Source organism: Pyxicephalus adspersus, chromosome 7, assembly GCF_032062135.1.
Source record: "Pyxicephalus adspersus chromosome 7, UCB_Pads_2.0, whole genome shotgun sequence".
NCBI lineage: Eukaryota > Metazoa > Chordata > Amphibia > Anura > Pyxicephalidae > Pyxicephalus > Pyxicephalus adspersus.
Genome location: NC_092864.1, coordinates 60239543 through 60260308, shown reverse-complemented (window position 1 = coordinate 60260308; position 20766 = coordinate 60239543). Strand labels below are relative to the sequence as shown.

Below are 20766 nucleotides of genomic sequence, written 5' to 3'. Positions count from 1 at the left end.
TATCTACCAGTTGGATGTTACTATTGTGCTTGTTTTTTGTAGCACAGTCTAAATAAACAATTACCTAAATGTTTATATTCATTGTAAGTATTCATTGTAAGTTATGTGTAAATTCATTTTTTTAAATCAGGCTCCAAATTATGATATTACGTTTACATTTTCAGCTAACATTTTAACTGTGTAAACAGCATTTTTATGAAAAAAAGAAAATAATTTTCTTAGAAATCTTACAAATTTAGCCCTGATGTTATTTGCAAAGCTCCTGAACATGATCACCAAAAATGCATGGGGGAAGGGGGCAGTTAACTTGTCTAGAGTTAAAGAAGTAAAATATAACCCCTGCTGAAAATATTTTCCTCTGTGCTCCCCAGTCATTTTGATGACAATGCTATGTTCAGGTGTCAAGGTCTCCACATGCAGGTAGCGCGGGATCACGCTATGTCTAAGTGACACCAGGTCTTCATTAGAGCACCCACAAAAAGTGATGGGCCAGTTTATTATATTGTCATGACAAAGAGTTCATTAATAGCAATACAAATGCAACTTTACCTGTTACCTCTTGTGCAGTTTACCATGCTGCATTGTCAAATAATGTTACTTGCACATGCACAGTGCAACATAATTCTTTTATTAAGATGCTGTTAAAATCACAATTTAGAACTGGGTATTGTTCACTCTATTGTAACTAACAAGGTTGATAGACAGCTTTAAAATGTAAAATAAAATATAATATTAAATATAATTAAAGTACATACTTTTATCACATGCCCTCTATCCTCCTACTCCCCAACCTCCACCTTCCTACACCATAATCCTGGTGACCATAGATATGTTCAGGTACAAATTAACTTTGAGCTGTGTTTTCATGATATGTTTCCCTTTTTCCATGAATATTTTAGAAAACCTTTTTTTTAATTCTTACTAATGTCTAATTGCAATAATTCCAATCCATTATTAAGGGGCTTAAAATAAAACATTAACAGACTCTGCTTGTTTAAAAGTATTGGTTTAAAATGATAAAAGAAGGCTGCAAAAAGATTTGTGTGAGCAGAAAAAAACATCTAAAAGACAACAAAGTAGTTATGTAATACATCTTGCTATCACAACACTTGTTTCTATGATTAGAAGAGAAATTATTTACTAGGGGAAGTGAATGTACCCACCTTGCTCAGAAGTGTACTGAACCTTTTATTGCCTGTTCACTGAATTCCAGATGTATCTCTCTGATTACCTGGGAATCATTAAACATTACCTTGGCTGATTTTTGAGCAGGGGAGAGGGTTCAAAGTGGTCATACTTTTGCTGGAAGGATGGAACACCTTGGTGACTTAAACATGGAAGGACAAAAAATATTTTAAAGCTGAGCCCTAGGATATTATATACTTAATTTGATCTCTGCAACTGAGACACGTATTTTATGCAGTCGATAAAGGTAATCAGCAGCTTTTATTACACATATATATATATATATATATATACTGTAAATTAGTGTACATTTGCATAACTATGCAGTGTATTTATCATTTCTCTCACCAACTATTCATCTAAAATATTTTCAATAAATAATTATAATAAATGTTATGCATGTTGACGGTTGTTGCTAAACTTTTAAATTAGGAGGGACCTATCAAACAAATCAAGAAGACACCTCAAGGTGTGGTCAATATATACTCATTTCACAGAGTATGGCTTGTGTGGGAGAAAAGTAATCCCTAACAATAGTTTCAGTGGCAGTAATAGTTACCTGCAGAATTGGTGTCACTGGCAGTGATAATAAATCCCCTGGGGTAAGTGGCTGGTAGTAATATTACCCCCCCCCCCCCCCACACACACACACACACACACACAGTGGCAGTTTGTAAAAACAATCTACACACAGACACACCCACCCAAAGCATTGGTGTTCAATGGATACCTTTAACAATACCCCCCACCCCCAGTACTAAGGTTTAGTGTTTGCCTGGGCATACACTTGGCATTGTTAAGCATAGATCACTCCACATGACAGAGCTGGCCTCTTACCCTAATGGACAAGAAGTGTTCCAGCATTAACACACCACAACCACTACTTACCACCAGGAGCCACCCCAGGATAAGTAATGGTACCCAATGTAGACCCCTTATTTCCCATTGGAATGCCACTCTAAATTTGGCACATTGCTATACAATATTCTAACTGGGTCACTTTTATAAATTACAATCTGTCAAGGACTTGGATCTACTGTTCTTGCAATAGCACTGTTTACAGGAAAATGTATGTATAGAGAATACCCTGTTAAATAGGAGTTTGCAACATGGAACAGAGATAAACTTTTGCAATGTATTTTTTACAACAAAAATGCATCTTAAATTGAACTTGTGAACAGGCTAAAACATTCGGGTATTTTTATATTCCTAAAATGCCCTTACTAATCTTAGTAGCCACAGCCACTGTAAAACAATTCATTCTCAACATTCACATCAAATTTCAACTTCTCAAGCAACTCATCATCCTGACAATGTTCCAACCCTTTGATATGAACACAAATCAGTTTTTTTTTTCATTAGAAGCTAAGTTGCTCATACAACTAGAACTCAGCATTAGTGTCTCTGCTGTGAATTGTGAGGGTTGTTTTCTTCAAAGCAACTCCAATAGAAATTTAAATCATCTGATTGTTGACATTCAATAAGCAGTGCTCATGGCAGTTCAGAGGCTGTCTTGCTTTGTGCTGAGTTTCTTTGCACAAGACATGTCCAAAGCAGGTCAAACGCAGCTTTTTCTTGTCAAATGTTGTTTGCTATTCAAAGAGCCTTGGTGTCAATTCTAGTATCTGTGTCTTCTCTATAAGGACTATCATAGGTTTTTGAGATTAGTTTGTGCTTTTCTTATATTCTTTCATATAAGTCAATGTGATTTAGATAACAGACACTTGGCAAATGCATGACAAACACGTGCAAAATTAATGACAGAGACATTCCAAAGCCTGTGTACACTAAAGGAGATCTTGATTATAGTTCCACATGTCCAAGTCGTCTAAATGTCCACATAGCATTTACAACAGTAAAATATATCTAAACGGGGTTTGGGTGGGGCCTATAAATTTTTATTACCCACGTGGAATCCTTGAAGTAAATATTATCTATATGACAAAGATTAACCAGGTTACTAATTTATGCAGACAAACTAGGGTTTAGTAAAAGCTGTCATCACACAATACTACACACAAGCAATTAACGGAAAACATGAAGCTCTGGATAGTCTGCCTACTGGGAACTTTTATTTATGGGGGGTCATGCCTAAAGGTGCAATATAATGGGTAAGTATTGCAACCTATGCTTTTTATCATCACTTACAGAACAAAAAGGACTGTTGCATGTATTTATATTAGGAAATGACATTCAAGTATGAGAAATCTACTGAATAATAATAGCTAGCAGTGTTTGGAATATTTGCTATTGCATCATGATTCTCACTGACTTATTCAATATTCTTTTCTGCTAGTAATACAGTGTGTCTTAGAGCACAGTATACATCTTAGAAGTAATACTTTGTATTGGCTCCTGAATAATGACATTATATATGGGTAACTAAAAAGGGAAAATGTGCACTGACTACAAAAAAAAAACAGTTGCTATCATAAAAAAGAATAGTACAATTGGCATGAGGTTTTTGGTTCACTGATCCTACAGATTCACCTGGGACAAAATTTTGAATCACAATGTTCTGCATAAACTTTGAACTATCATCATTAGATTTAGAACCAACAAGGGGGCTTTTGTACAAGCCAGACCCCTCCCTATAAAATAGAGGACTCACAGCAGGCATAGTAGCACTGAATTGGAAACTTATTTAGGGAAATGGTGGGGAAAGCTGACAAACTGTATATGGAAAGATTAGAGTCAGTTAGGTAAATGTACTTTATTTCTGATTGCACGGTCTTTGGGCAATCAACTACTTTGCTAGATTTTTCTTCTTATTATTTATTCAAATACTTTTTCTTTGAGTTTATGTTATGGTTGATCAGCGATCACTTTTATTTGTTTTTATGTGGACAGAACCTAAATTAAATATTGTTTTTGAAGCCTGCTTCAGAGGATTATTTGGGGGTTATATTATCTCATATTATATTGATTAGGCTTTCTTATTGTATTCGTGGATCAATAATTTAACCAGTGTGTGCTTAAGGGTTAGACATATATTTGTTTGGACCAATATCCCTGAGTAGAACTCTCTAGTACATTTATAGCCAGTCCTACCATATTACAAATGTACAGTAATGCTTCTAGCCAATTTTACACTGCTGTATCATCTGTTGCCTCCTAAATCTAATTGTAGTATGAATAAAATTGGCCAGTGTTGGGAGAACAAATGGGTTAGGGTGCTTCCGTATATAAGACCAGCTAAACACAGAAGAAAAAAATCAATAACAGTTAAATATGTAATATGTCTGTGAAAATTTGACTGTTACGTAAAATCATCCACAACTTAAATACATCCCCCAAGCATGTTACTAAATTATTTTTATATTTTCAATGTGGCCTTTAAGTATTTAAAAAAGCCCCTTCACCCCAGCATTTTTAATCATGTGACTATTCGTTTGCATTGTTACATGTTCCCCATCAGTTCTAAGGTCTCCACCCCATTTTGTGGACAATAGTTTGCCTACTTACTAACACATTTCACATCCCATAGACTTTACCAAGTTTAAAAGGATTTAGTCTAACTTCAGTAAATCAATCCTGGGCAGATTTGTTCATTCCTATGGCACAACCATTCAACGGCAATATAAAGCATATACTCAACTATAAACTAATCCACATAAAAATATAAAAATGGAAAACTACATTGACTAAAGTACAAAGCACAACATTAGGTTATCACTGCTAACATTAAAAACAGGAATCCAAAGGAAATGCCAATAAAATTAATTTAAATACATGATTCATGGTGTGTTATTTTTAAAAGATATATTTTAAAGTTTATACAAACTTAAATTCAACTGAGCTCACTCTATTCTTTTTTTCTCCTTTTTCTCCACAGTTTTAGGTATGTTGTATTTTTAATTTGGTTATGATGGGTCACTTGCTCCTATATGATGCTTTGTGCTTTATTGTTGACCTCATGTAAAGCGTGTAAAGTCTAAGGCCCTGATTTATTAAAGCTCTCCAAGTCTGGAGAGAATACACTTTCACCAGTGAAGCTAGGCGATCAAGCAAACCTGGAATGGATTTCTTCAATGTCATTTGCTATTTTCTAGCAAATGCTTAGAATCCTGGACCAGATCCATTCCAGGTTTGTTGGATCGCCCAGCTTCACTGGTGAAAGTGTATTCTCTCCAGACTTGGAGAGCTTTAATAAATCAGGGCCTAAGAATGCCTCAGGGTACAGGTTTGTTATACACTTTACATGAGGACACATTGCCATCTAGTGGTAGGACCTGGGTATAACCTGAAATAAAATGTTTATATTGCTGTATATATCGTAATTAGAGAGGTTTTTATGTCAGCTAATTGCTTTTCCAAACTGAACAATAGGAGAAATCTACAAAAGTAGTTGTAGTTGATATTGGGATACAAAATCAACATAAATTTCAGTAAATCTGCTATATGAAAGACCAATCAGTATCCACTGCACAATGCATGTATGATCTGACCACCAAATTAGGGCTGTTTTGAACACTTCTTTCTATAGCGTTCTATAGTAGAGGTCATCTAGAAAAATATTTTTCCTCCCATGATCAACTTTTTGTCCGAGGCATCATCAGGAAGTCAGTTGCCTTTGGACTTTTCAGTCATTGTTGTATTTGCATTGTTGTACAAATTGGCATTTTTACAACTGTAGGCATCTTTACTTTGTTTTGTATCCAAAACAACCCCAGCCAGAGGGTCAGATCATTGTTACTCTATGCTCAGATCATTTAGGCATAAAGGGTTTTAACATGGACAGCAAGCATTTAATCATTACACAATTGTATTGCTCATTTATTGACTTGTAACACTAAATGTGCAAAGTCAACACATCTTGCAAATCTGCACATAATTTGAGCTGTAAATGATACATCCGAGGTCCATAAACATAATAAAGCCAGACAGAAAGTTTGTAATACTTCCAGATCTAAATTACAGATAAGAAAAATATGCTAGAAAATAATGACGGTTAAGAGAACAGAAAAAAATGACAACCAAAATAAATTACATTTTGGATCACATATATAATTGGGGAAATTATATTCTATTCAAATCATTGAATTGCATGAATTTAAAGCGGAACTAATGATCCGATTTTAAGAACACACTATCAGGCAGGTCATTACTGTAGAAAGAAACAGGTAATGTCCTTTCTGTTATAACCCCTCCTACATGATTGCTCCGGGTTTCTGGCAGAAAGCTGAGCTGCACCTTCACAGGGTCAGCATTGTTAAGCAGAATTCCCAATATCAGCTTCCACTGCCTGTTCCAGGAATGAATGAACTCCTGAACACCTGTACACGAGTTATGACATCCTGGCATGGCCAATTAAGAAGAAGATGGCGACGCCCTGCGCGGAAACGGGGAAAGGTAAGTAATGTGGGCTTACTTCTGCTCTAACACGGATAGAAGATACCTTTACATAAGTGTCCTATGTTGTCTAAACATATAAACGCATAACAGTAGTAATTTATTTATACATACTGTAATTTTTTTTTATTGAAATACTTATTATATCAAATGATCATATCATCATTTGTACCAGTAATGCAAGTCAGAAATTCACACCATGTATACTCACAATGTAAAGGGCAATATAAATTGGTTTTTTTTTCATTACAACCAGACATATTTTGGTTGATAAGAACAAGCTAGTTTAGTAAACGATGAACTCTAATTGTTTGCTCTAGAATATCATACTGCCTAAGCTGTCGTGAGCAAAGGTACAAATACTGAGTAAGTAGATTTGGTAAATGCCACAGGCATACACAGAGGGGAGTCATGTCATACCTGTACACTGGAAGTTAGAAGACTGTAAAGACCACTTTAAGGTTCCTGTGCAGTGTGTCACACTTTTTGTATGGTGAGTCAGAGCAGCCCATCCATTTTTGATTTGGTATCTGACATGCAGAAAGGACCCCAAAAAAGTATATGCAGCATTTGATGCACCACCATAGTAGCACATTGTGTGTGTGTTATATTGTGCAGCAATGTATTCATAGAGTTAGAGCTGTGTTACTTTAGTGAATTAAGAATACAGCAACTATTAATCATCATTAATCATCTTATGGATTTGGTCCAGCAAATAGCAAATTACTTTGTGGAAGTTCATTCCAGGTTTGCTTGATCACCCAGCTTCACTGATGAAAGTGTATCCTCTCCAGCCTTGGAAAGCTTTAATAAATCAGGATCACTGTATCAACCTTTGTAATTTATTACAAAAAAAATCTGTATATCTGTATAAAAATCATAGTATTTGACACCCTACCACCTTTTAAAATTTTCTTTGAAGTCATCATTATTTGAAGAAAACAAAATAATTGTAAGGAGGTAATTTTCTGCTCTCTTTTATAGAAACCATAAAAAAAAACAAATTACTATTAGCCAAACTGAACATTTAAAGCTCATTTTCAGACACATATAAAACCCTTTCTCACCCCCCTCCCTTTAAACTCATCATTTATATTTTTTCTTATATTGAGAAGAAAGATATACTCACCTAAGCCCCCCATTATGGTCCCCTGTTGGTGCTCAGCTCAGGGCATAGAGAGGCACAAAATGTGCCACTTCATGGGAACCCCCTGACTCTCCTTAGCCAACATGGACTCAATGGGGACCCCAAATCTGTTAGTTGGGAGGGACAAGTCATTTCTGCATAGCAGCCCACTTTTGGCTATGTCCACCAGTGGTGGTGCTACTTCTGGGAGCAGGGGTCACTAATCCAGCACGCCCACTGATTGGTCCACAAGAGTTCCCTCAAGCTAACGTCACCACTGTAGACTTTTTTTTATTGTGAGAGGACTCCTGACAGCCAATAGGAAGTATCCAAATCATGCAGGAAGTGAAATGGTCAACCAAAGAACACTCTGTGTCATGTGAACAGGAGAAGAGACTTGATTAGCACTGGGTCATCATGTAATGCAGATTACATATGTTAAAGACGTGATTTGCTTTATTGAATTGATACTTTTGCCCATTAAAGGAATTTTTCCTGTTACTGGATTTATTCAGTGAATTATAAAATTCAAGTGTAATCCATATTCTGATTGTAATTATATTTTTTACAGAGATCAAGTACTCCGAATCATCCCACAGACAGCAAAGCATACTGAGTATTTGCAAGAATTAACCAATAACTGGCTGGTAAGTAAATATCACACTGCTTATATGTAGTTTTAGAAAACAATAAAATCAATGTGAAATAGCTGTCTACATCTGTAGCAAGCTAATTCTTAACTACTGCTAGGAACAAGGAAATGTTAGCAAATAAAAAAAAAAAACAGTTAACATATACCTAAAGAAGGAAGGTAAGTGATTCAATTAATTTGTTTTTTATATATATTGTAGGGCTTCTAATATACATAATGAACATATTCTGTAATTTAGCTAAAATATTGGATTGTGGATGTGAATTATTTCTTCTGTCTCCAGCTGGATTTGTGGAAGCCAAACATTCCTGAAGGAATACATGCCGGAAGGGAGGTCCATGTCCGAATTCCATCTACTCGTGTTAATGAAATGAAGGATACACTTCTCCAAAATAACATTCCCTATAGGTATGTTCTGTATAAAAAAACAAGGTGGGAAATAAAGAAATACGACAGAGAGGATTAGAGGCTGTGTGGATTGGGCAGCTGTACAATCCTAAAATTGCTGCAATGTTGCTGAAACATATCATACCAAAATCTTTTCCAAACCTCAGTTAAAATAATGAAATGAGCGAGCAGTACCAAATTTACATTTGGTGAGGATGTAAGTTTTAAAACTCAGAGACCATTAGGAAGAAGGTAAACCAGAAGGTCTCACAAAGGAGCGTACCAAAACCAAGCCAACAAAAAAACAAAACAAAAAATATATATTCAGATAATTCAAAACAATTTTGGTTTTCATATGTTCTAAAAAAATGTATCCAGTTCGTTTACCTAAACTAGACTGTCCTTAAGGGTATGGTCAGACTAGAAGTTAAAGCGGGCCTACCAGCAAAATTTTTACTTTATATAGAAAAGTAAATAACCCTGTTATATAAAGTAAAAATTTGAATGTTTATTTAAAAAAAAAGAGGAAACCCCAACCCTTCTGTCTTTATAGCCGCGGAAGTAGCCAGAAGAATGTGGCAGCACCCGGTGCTTCTACACCTTTGGTATGGTCCTACACCATCCTGGATTCTTTCCTTATCGCTTCTTTCCTTACGGGACCAGATTGAGACAAGGGGTCTGAATTATTGAAGTTCACCAAGACTGGAGAAGATACACTTTCATCAGTAAACCAGGGTGACATGTCAAATCTGAAATAGATCCGGTCCAGGACTGAAAACATTTGCTAAGAAATAGCAAATGACCTTTAAGAAAAATCTATTTCTGGTTTTCCGGATCACCCCGCTTCACCCATAAAATGGTATCCTTCCCAGCATTGGAGAGCTTTAATAACAGTTCTGTTTCAATAACTGCATATTTTTTCACTCATGAGTGCCCAACAGTTGCCAATAGAGGTCAAGAACTGTAACAGGCACTTATAACACGTGTATGCCTAATACGTATGCCTAAATGTAATGCCTTTTCATTAGTTTCATCACCAGAAAAAATATTTTCACCAGACATGTAGAAATTACATTTTAATCACCAGCTATCTTTTTGCATTCACTGCATATATTATTTGTATGATTAGAACTTTAAGCAGATGTTTTTATTATGTCCATTGACATTCTCAAACATAATCCCGAATATATATGGTCCTTTTTTCCTTTTTAGTGTATTAATTGAAGATGTACAAAAGATGATAGACACTAACATAGTCAATAATAAAAAAATGAAGGCCGTGTCTTTGGAAACGTATGACTATACACAATATCATCCCATGAATGAGGTAAGATTGATATTGTCTTTAAAAAGCTCCGTTCTTGACTGTGGATTTTTTTGTGCCTCCTAGTTTTATTGGGATGATTTCCTCAATATCTGTCTTGGAGATGCAGTAAATATGAGGAATTCTTCCCCAGGAAACAGTTTTTACTTTGTGCCCTGAAAAAGATTTCCCACACTTCCTGTTCCAGTGACTTTATCCTATCATTTGTAAATGTATCAGTATTTTTCTTGAAATCAGGCTTTCCTTAAAATGTAAAAAAAAGTGCTGATCCCATGCATGCGCAGTGAAATCAGCACTTTTTTTTACATTTTTAGGAAGGTGTGCCACTCAATCTTGCAACTGTGCAGTGTGAGATCGGGTGATGTAAGCACAAGCCATAAGAAGAAGAACGAAGATGGTCACACCCTTTGTCCAGTCTGCACCAGAAAGAAGAAAGCCGGAACTGCGTGGGACCTTATGGACTCAGGGTTTGCTCAGGGATCTGGGACATTTCACCTCTAAAGGTAAGTGTCTTTTTTTTCTGAAATTTCACTTTAATATATTTTTGTATATATAAAATTTTTGGTAAATTATATTTGTACAAATTACAATCCTAGTATATTTTTATTACAGATCTATGACTGGATGGAACAGATTGGAGAGAAGAACAATGACCTGGTGACTAAATTATATTTGGGATCAACATATGAACATCGACCAATATACTATTTTAAGGTAAATATACTTAGGCTCACTGCTTTTCTGATAGGACATTATGACTACATTGGAGAACCTTTGACGATCTTAAAAAATGGGCTCACCCCTGATGCCTACCATAAGACATTCAATTGCGTGTGTTATTGTGTATGTATTGAACACTTAAGCTTTTTACTATTTTCTTTCACAGATTGGATGGCCATCAGAAAAGAAGAAGAAGATCATGTTTATGGATTGCGGATTTCATGCTAGAGAGTGGATCTCTGTAGCTTTCTGTCAGTGGTTCATTAAAGAGGTGAATAATAAATGTATTTTGATTAATAGGAATTTGATAATGTACAATAAAAATATAAGGGAACAATAACAGGAAAAGGTAAGGCTTCTATGGATCTAGTGAACTGAGAGAGACAAAAAAAGAAGGCTCTTTTTGTGGCACCTGCGTGTTAAACTTATTTAAAAGTACACTTTATTTAGTTCATCATAACATTAAAAGGTAAAAAATCAATTAAGAAAGGTTGTACAAAAAGTCCAACTTCTTTATGTAGGTTAAGAAAAGATAGTAAATTGTAACTCAATCCCCACGCGTTTCGCCCTCAAAGGGCTTCATCGGGGGAACACTGGGTAACATCTCAGGGAAAATGAATGTACAATCTGGGAATATTCAAACAGGTAGTGGGGGTGAGTTGAAACAAATTGTAGAAGAAGATGTCAAACACCTAGAACGTTATTAAATAAGGAGTGTTTAGAAAAATACAGTATCTTTGGGATGATTAAAGATTACAGCAAAATTCTCTCTCTCTCTCAATTCATTATGGCTTCAGTCTAGGCTCTGCAACGCATTATCTCCTCGGAGATACATAGATTGATTATTCCCTAGTGTATTTCTTTTTTGTTTTCCCCTTTCACTATCTCCTTCCATTGTCCCTCCCCCACCTCCTCCCTACTTCCTTCTCCCCTGTTTTTAATGTGATTGCTGAAAAAACATGCCTATAAATATACAAATATAAAGAAAGTTACAGAGATACAGGTTCAAGTTGCAGACACAGATAGAAACAGATTTTGCATACCTACATCCAATAGGCACTTCTTAGTACCTCTCATTTCTGAAGGATTTTCAGGAATGACACACTAAATACCATTGCTAGGGTCTCTTTCTGAAAATCTTAAATAAATTATTGATTTAAATAAATTATTGATTTGGAAAAGTATACAGCTTTTGATACATGTTTTGGATCTGTGATGCAGAAACCCTTAAGCCAAACACAATCAGGTCACATTTTCAATAGTATTCAGTCATTTTTAATATAAATAAGTGGGGCCCATAAACATGTGTCTTTTTATATAACCATACTATCCAATATGATCATAGCAATACGCTCACCAGTGTATTGAACCACAGATAGGGTTCAATGGTATATTGCAAATATAATTTCAAAAGATAGCAGCATGAATTACCTTTTGTCCAGAAGTCTTGAAAGCAGTGTAAAGCTTAACTTTTTTCTATAACATTCACCACAGTCTTATTGAAAATGGTACTGTTGTTCCATCAGTCATTAAGTAGACAAAATATACAATTCCTTGAGCTGGAGAGTCTTGTTACTTATTTACCCTTGTGGGGACCTTCTCACTAGATGCTAGAGCAGTTGCTTACTAAATAAAAAAAAGATTCCAATGGTAAAGCATACTTGGTTATCTAACTGCAGTGTATATTAGAGTTGACATCACATTAGGTAAATATGGATAATAGATGGATATATCTAACCCATTAGGCTGTGTGATTTGTGGCTTTCCATTTTGTACTGGAGGTGTGTTGATGAGTGTAACCACCTCTCCTGGGATTAAACATTCATCAGGCTGTCAGGCATTACCAACATTACTGATGCTTGAGCTGAATAGGGAAGCAGACAATTTCCTTGGGTCCTTGAAGTCACATATTAAATTAAAAGCCACTACTACTAATTGGAATCTCCTCACTAGGTCACTAATTTTCTAAAATTGTGCTGATGCTTTCCAAATAGTTCCTTATGTTCTTACTATATACAAATATAGCTCATACTTTATTTTGCATAACATTTAGTATATACTTATTTTTTCTAAAAACTGTTGTCTTCAAATTAGATTTTTGGTTTATGGTTACGAAATCCATAGCCCTGGCAAAAAGAAGACACTAAAGATACTGCAAACAACTGTTACTCAAACCCCTGATGTTCATCTAATAGTGAATAAAATTTAAGATATCATTGATTGTTTTCCATCCCCTACAAAGCTCACAAGTTGCACCAAGCAAAATACAATACAATTTTTGAAGTATGCATTAATACTGGTATTTATTTATATTTATTGTATACAATATTTCATTTCACAGCTTGTTTCAACTCACAACACAAATGCTATTCTTGGCAAGGTCCTAAAAGAATTTGATTTTTACATTGTACCAGTATTCAACATTGATGGATATATTTACACATGGACAACGGTAAGCTGGAACAGAAAATACATAGGAAGAAATGTGGGGTCTGCATGCTATAATTGGGTTGTACAAAAAAAAATACTGAATGAGTCAGCAAGCCAATCAAAATGTAAGAAATTACATTTCAGGATGAACATTTTTAAATAGGAAATTATATTTTGTCAAAATCAATTTTTAAATATACAATTTCAAAATGACTTGGATATAAATGATATATGTTTTATAAAAGTGAAGTTACACCTTAGAGTGTCTATTTATAAATCAATGAATCTGACATCCACCAAACAATATCTGGTGGAGAATAAATATCTTCCATTAAAACACATAGATCTGAAACTTTCACCAGAGAATGTATGACAAATAACAGATTAACTAATACTTTATTTGTACACAAAATAGACTGCTTAAAAAAGAACACTACGATATAAATGTTGTGTTTCATCTTTAGCAACGTCTTTGGAGAAAAAATCGTGCACCATTCGAAAATGGAACCTGCTATGGAGTGGACTTGAACCGCAATTTTGATGCCCAATGGTGCAGTAAGTAGATAATTTTAGGCAAGTAGATAGCAATTTGCCAGTAGCATTTAGACTATTAATAGACCATAGTTACTTTGAACATTGTATGCTTACAAAGCAAAATTCTTGTTCATTGTGAACACAGCTTCACAAAGCTGCAATTGCTGTAAAAACAGTGTTAGTTAAAACGTGAACCAATCAGTTAAAATGCTGCCTAATTCCAACATTGCATATAGCAAACCTATTCTTGAGTTTGTTGCAGAGGTCTTTGTATGATGAAAATATCTTGCTACATGAGTTGTTTATGGAAATGAATACAATCTACGTAATGTTGTGCTGATTCTACAGGTAATTTGGCAGGAGCTTCATGGCTGTATGAAAAGTTTTCAGAAAAAAAAATATGTTTTATTAAAACAATGGCTGCAGAGAGTTCTTCCTGTCTTCTGCATTGCCACCAGGTCACAACCTGATTCAATCAATAAAACTATACATGTGTTGTAAAAATGTCCTGCAAATTGTACAGAGACTCAAGGAATTGTATAATATACTTCCTCTGCACAATCATTGCAAGCAATTGTGCCAAATATTCATGACATGAGTTTATGAGCTTGAATTTCAAGCAGCAAATAGTGGTGTGAATGGCCATCTTTGGACATGAACTTTTTATAACAAAAATAACAAAGGTATTTATTATATTATTTAATATGTATCCTTTAAATGTCTTGAATCATTACATTTTCCAAAAATTTAAGATTAAATCTAAATAATAATAATAAAAAATGGAGTGGATGCCCAATTCCTGTATATATAAGATATCATTCTCATTTAGTAAGGGGTATATTATATACAGATATACTATAACTTGGCTTTTGGGATTTACTTTTGATTTGTACATGATTTACAAATATGTGGGCAATAAAACAAGGAGAAGGGACACATAATTCTTACTCTTTTTTACAAACATAACCATTAGCATTAGTCAGTTGAACGCAATGTTAAAACATGTGCATGTAGCCATGGGCAGGGGCATTTTATGGCTATAAGGGCAACATGGAAGAGATGCCAATCCTTCCATTTATAGCTCACTGGGGTCTTTAAGTAAAGTTAAACCAGAATCTGGACTACATGGACATATATTACAGTAATGTACTAATATATATGAATTATATAATAGATATAATATTAAAGAAGTATAATAATGCTACTGGCAGAAATTATTATATATTAATTCCACTGCTGGTAGAATATTTTACCAGCAAAATTCTAGTTTATTCTACTTGAGTGCACAGTGGATTTACACAGACATACACGGTACAACTCAGTAAATCTAGCCAGAACCCAATAACAGGTAATGAGATCAGCTCAGATAATTAAGCTCATGCACATCTAATAGCTGAACTTCAGCGATGTTCTTTTTTGACTTCAGATCAAATGATCAATGCTAGGATCAAACTTGAGCAAAGATGAACACCAAGCTTAGTCTTGTCTGTTAGTATATCAGCTGCAAGGTTTTATTTCATATTGTAATATTTTTAAATTTTTACAGCTATTGGTGCTTCAAGAAACTGTAGCAGCAATACCTTTTGTGGGCCGTCTGCAGAATCAGAACCTGAAACAAAAGCATTGGCAGGTCTTATAGGACGCATCAAATCAGATATTTTGTTCTATCTTACAATGCATTCCTATGGGAAAATGATCCTACTCCCATATGGTTACAAAGATGATGTTTCAAAAGACCATGAATTAATGGTAAGTAACAGCACAAGTTTTAGTAAGTTTGCTAATTTAGCAGTAATTTTACCATTTAAAATCAAGTTATCAAGTTATCCATTCTCTAAATGAAGATCTATGCAGAAGCCAAAATTATTTTATTTCAAGTTTTGCTATTCTGCACGTGTTGTATAAGTGGTTGCTGTCAATACTTTACACTGTGATTTTTCAGTAGGGCAAATGAATTATTTAGGCAGAAACAGAGCTCTAAATTCTGTGCAAGACTTATATTATTCATTTTCTCTAAAGGAAAATGTCAAATAATATTTTATACTGCAAAAAAAAACAACCAGGTATTTGGAAATGCAAAACCAAATATGGTGGCATTTCCTCCGATGTGTCACTTACCTCCTTCTCAATACAATTCCAGCCCATGTAAGCTCATTTGGGCAGCTCTGACCCTGGACGCCTATGCTCTGCCAGGTTTAATCTGCATCAACCTTCTTGCCAGTCAATCAGGAGATAACCTCTTGATAGTCCCTGGCTATTTAGCTGATTCAGACACAGCGCTCAGTATTCAAGCAACATGTCTCCAGACTATTGCCGAGCCTCCTAGCTAGTTGTTCTAGCCCCTTGTTGTGCAGTGTAACGATCAGGGGTCAGGCTCGGAGTCCAGTGGATGAAACAGCAAGCAGACACAGGCAGAAGCAGTCCAGGATCTTTGCACAAGCAGCGGTAGCAGATAAGGAGCAAACACAAACGTAGTCAAAGGACAAGCCGAGGTCGATAGCCAATGGTGTAAGTTGGAGACAGAGTGCGAGGAAGAGTAGTCATTTAAACAGCCGCCAAGGGTCGGTATACAGGTAGCAGTTTGGAGAGCGCAATGGAACAGTAGCCGGAGAGCAAGATATTGGCACAGCACAATATTCTGGCAACAGGAAGTTTCAGGGACATGGCTAAAATAGGAAGTTCATATGAGGGGCCAGGAGTTCAAGGTTCAGCAAGATACTAAGTATCAAGATATCTTTGTCCAAGGAATCCAACAGAGTGCAAAAGGCAAACCCTCAGTAGACAGAGCTGCAGCCAGACACTGAAGCATCCCTGGGTTCGGATCCTGACATGAACGCTGCTGTTCCCCTGCCTGTTTCCTTATGCAGTTCCTGCTTGCTGTTTTAGTGGCCCCAGTGTCTTCCTGTGTCTCCTGCTATCCCCTGTTCTGGTGCTTGTTCAGTTCCTGCTTGCTGTTTTAGTGGCCCCAGTGTCTTCCTGTGTCTCCTGCGTTCCCATGTGCCTTCGGTGACAAGGCACGTAAATAATGTAAATAATATAAAAATAATGCTTATAAATATATTGCATCCTTGATCATTTGGTATCAATCCAGAAGACAGGCTGAATACTTGTTAGCTTTTCTGTCCGGCATCAGGGTGGTATGACATTTGGGTACTCTTAAATGATTAAAACAGAAAGGAAGAAGGAAAAAAATGTGACTTACCACTTTAAAGCCAATGATTACAGCAGGTTTTCGATATCAATAAGGGAACTTTTCAAAGCCTGCTCTGAAAAACCTCTCTCAATCCAGTCTCTGCAAAATATATTTTTTAGGTATAAATGAACATCTGGAAGGGCAAAAAAATGTGCAGATAAAAATATAAAGGGGTCTGCATTAGGACACTATGTCATGAAATCCATCTCATTTAATATGAGTTTGATTTGGTCCTTGCTGCGTTAGTTTGTATTCTAAAACAAAACTTTTAAAAGGAGGGAAGATCAACAAATGATAACCCCTATAAAAGTTCATTCCTTAGTCTATGTAAGGCCATTAGTATAATTTTGGTAGGGAACTTTTGCTGAAGTTGACCTGGACTCCTTAGAAAATTTGGCCATAGAAAAAATATTTTTGATTGTATCTCCCCAATTAGTCCCTTGCACATTACTAGCCAACCCAATTCTGTGGAACCAATGACCAATGAAAACATTTTCAAGAAGCATCCACTAAGTGATCCTCTTATATATATAGTTAACCAAATATGTGCTTGGCATAGATGATTATTATATTTTACTACCATGTGTTTGTTGTCACATTAATGGGCCTTCCAAATACAATTTAATAATACCCTAATGTCCAATCATCAGAGGTTTCTTGAACTAGCACTCTTTTATACATAAGATCAAAGGCAGATGGGCCAAATCTGTAAGCATTAGATGTTCAAAATGGTCACTGTCACACAGGTGTTAACCTAACCGTCCTCTAGTATAATTTCTGAGAGACTATTTAGTGCAGTAAGTATCATTCAATATTTGCACCAGGCTGTTGACAGCCAGTATGGTGAAGCTGACACTCAAAGAGAAAGAGTCCAGAATTTAATAGATACATCATCACTACTTCTGTTTGGTTGATTCTGAATAGTCGATCCAAGAAGTTAACCTGAATGTCATTCATAATGCCAAGGATTATTTTTATCCAGCAAAAGGATTAATTAACATTTGCTTTTCTGGAATTAAGTTTTGCCTTCTTGAGTAACGATATCAGAATAGTTTGAACTTTTCATTTCTGCTTTATTCTTCTTCTTTGATGAACTTAAGGTTATAAGGTGTTTATACTTCTACAGTAAACCTAAGATAATAAGATTTTATACTTGATGAACCTGAGGTTGTAAAGTATTTAGATTTAATGATAAGCCTAAGGTCATGAGGTTTATTCAAATGTTCTCACCATGAAAGTCATAGTGAACCTGTATATATATATATATATATATATATATATATATAATATTTCATAACAAATTATCTATTTTAATGGATAAACTAGTCATATAAACGTATTTTATTTTTTACCAATATTTTACTATGATTGATCTTAGAATATAAAGCATTTCATTTTTCTAATCTGTTGCCATGTATATTTTATTACATTACTTTGTTTTAGTCATTCAAGATGAAAATGAATGACATCTGATTGTCTTTACAGATGAGTGTTGCAACAAAAGCTAATGCAAAGATGAAGGAAAAACACAATAACGAATATGCAGTTGGACCTTCAGCTTCTGTAATTGGTAAGTAAATGTCATCATATTACTGAGAGGATATTAAAGACTTCCTATTATATAGAGACAAAGATGAACCAAGGACTAATTACGGTCATATTACAGCTTCAGCATTCTCAATGGATGGTTCAATGTACTAAATATAAAATGTTTTAATACTTTCATAAAAAAGTTTCTAAACGACAGAATGCAAAGTAACCATTGCAAGCAAAAACAGTACAGATTTAAGCATTTGCATTTCACTTTTATCAGTGAACCTGGATGATCCAGCAAACCTCCAGGATTGAAAATGTGTGCTAACAAATAGCAAATTACTTTTAAGATATCCATTCCAGATTTGCTGGATCACCCAGGCTGGGTGCCATTGTCATATGCATGGTTATAAAAAGTTTAAATAGACAAATCTTGACCAAAAATACAACTTAAAATTTTTACTCATTTCAAGCACCCTTAATCACAGTAAAAAACCCTTCGATGAGAAGAATAGATCTGAGCCTAGAATCAGGATTTAAAGCAGAATTAAATTATAAATTGTAATATATTTTAATGGAAAAATTGAAATTGCATGTTTACAATTGTGCATTCATACATACTTTCAAATCTGTGTTACTGTGTAACACACCACCTTACATTACTGCTGAAGTGGACTGTATATGGCTGAGGTTGTTGTGTGTATGGTCACAGATCCAATTGTTTATTACATTTTTGTTTTCTTGTAATTTTATAGGTTATTATGATTCTGGTTCATCTGGTGATTGGGCAACTGACATTGGAATAAAATTTTCTTATACCTTTGAATTGAGAGACAATGGTACCTATGGATTTCAGCTTCCAGCAGATCAAATCAAGCCAACTTGTGAAGAAACCACAACTGCAATAATGTCCATGGTGGAATATGTCCATGACAACTACCTTGAAAACAGTGCTGTGGCTGTGACTGCTGTTTGGCTGAATATGTTTATTACAATATTGTGCTTATACTATACAGTAATTCATTAAATATTGTAAGAATAGTATAATACTCCATTACAATCTGAGTTTACCACCTGTCAGATATGGACTGGCTTTCTGCAGAGTGTGGAATCATAACGTCGATTATGGTTGCAACTGACAGTTAACACAAGATTCTGTATATGCTAAATTAATTTGAGACTCTACATAGATGGAATTCACTATATATATATATATATATATATATATATATATATATATATATCAAATTTACTACAACTAATGTGTATTGGTGCATTGAATAAAAATCAAGGATGTCTAACTCAATACTACAGAAAATCTAGGTTTAATATGTATTAAATGTCATGTTCCTGAAATCAGTCTATACTGGGTCTAATAGTAATGCCTAAATAAAATGTTGATTTTTTTTTTATATATAACAATATACTAGTAAAATAAATAATAAGGAAAATGCCTAAATCATGTATAGTACATTATACTATTCACTACGTATCTGATATGTTCTGTTTGAAAGCATTGTAAAGAAACAGTCCTCTAAGGTTATATCAGTTGTAATTTCCTAATGTAGAACAAGACTCCATCTTGCCAATTTTTTAGTTGTGCAGTTGTGATGGTGCTGGAAATTGGATCGTATCATGCAAGAACATCAGCCATTTAAAGAGGAACTTTCATTAGAAAAAAAAGGCACTTAGCTTTACAGGTTTAAAGCCATTAATCCCTCCACGATCCTAGTCTAGTAGGTCCAGTACTGTCCCATCTTCCTTTTTTTTTTCTGGCGCGGAATGGACATCAGGCACTGCCATCTTCTGCCTTCTTTTGCTGACATCACCGGATCTCACATTGCACATGTGCAAAATCAGGTGACTTACTTTCCAACCGTGAAAAATGAATGTATTTTTTAATAATGAATATAGGATCAGTACAACAGAGAAGTTTTGTCAAAATTATACACTGGAATAGAAAATAAGGGGTCATAGTAGGGAGGACTATTGACCTTTCATGTCCTATAGAAAAAAATACTATAATCCATGGTAACTGAGTTAGGTTCAGAGTGCATGCAAAGGACTCACATTCAAAACAGAAACATATTTATATTGTCCCACACAAACATATGACAGCAAATATTTATAATATAATGAGAGTATAGGCAAATGTGCAAGTACAACATGACTGTCTGAAAATCAATAATGTTAACCTGGCATATGCATGTAATACATTAAGATATAGGTCCAAACAAATATCTGTCCTGTAATGGTTTTTGTTTCACTAGTTTAGCGGTGCCTGACTCCAGTCCTCAGGGGCCAGGATCCATACAAATCTTTCTCTAATA

General features: G+C 35.0%; 1 protein-coding gene across 1 annotated transcript; it reads left to right on the top strand.

Annotated features, from left to right (window-relative positions):
* Positions 1-3181: 3181 nt before the first annotated feature.
* LOC140334571 (carboxypeptidase O-like) lies at positions 3182-19680 on the top strand. The gene is made up of 11 exons (XM_072416825.1): positions 3182-3296; positions 8235-8310; positions 8599-8723; positions 9915-10029; positions 10639-10740; positions 10913-11017; positions 13088-13198; positions 13641-13731; positions 15257-15459; positions 18389-18473; positions 19192-19680. The coding sequence occupies exons 1-11, from the start codon at positions 3223-3225 to the stop codon at positions 19461-19463; spliced, it is 1359 nt and encodes a 452-aa protein (XP_072272926.1). The 5' UTR covers positions 3182-3222; the 3' UTR covers positions 19464-19680.
* Positions 19681-20766: the final 1086 nt, after the last annotated feature.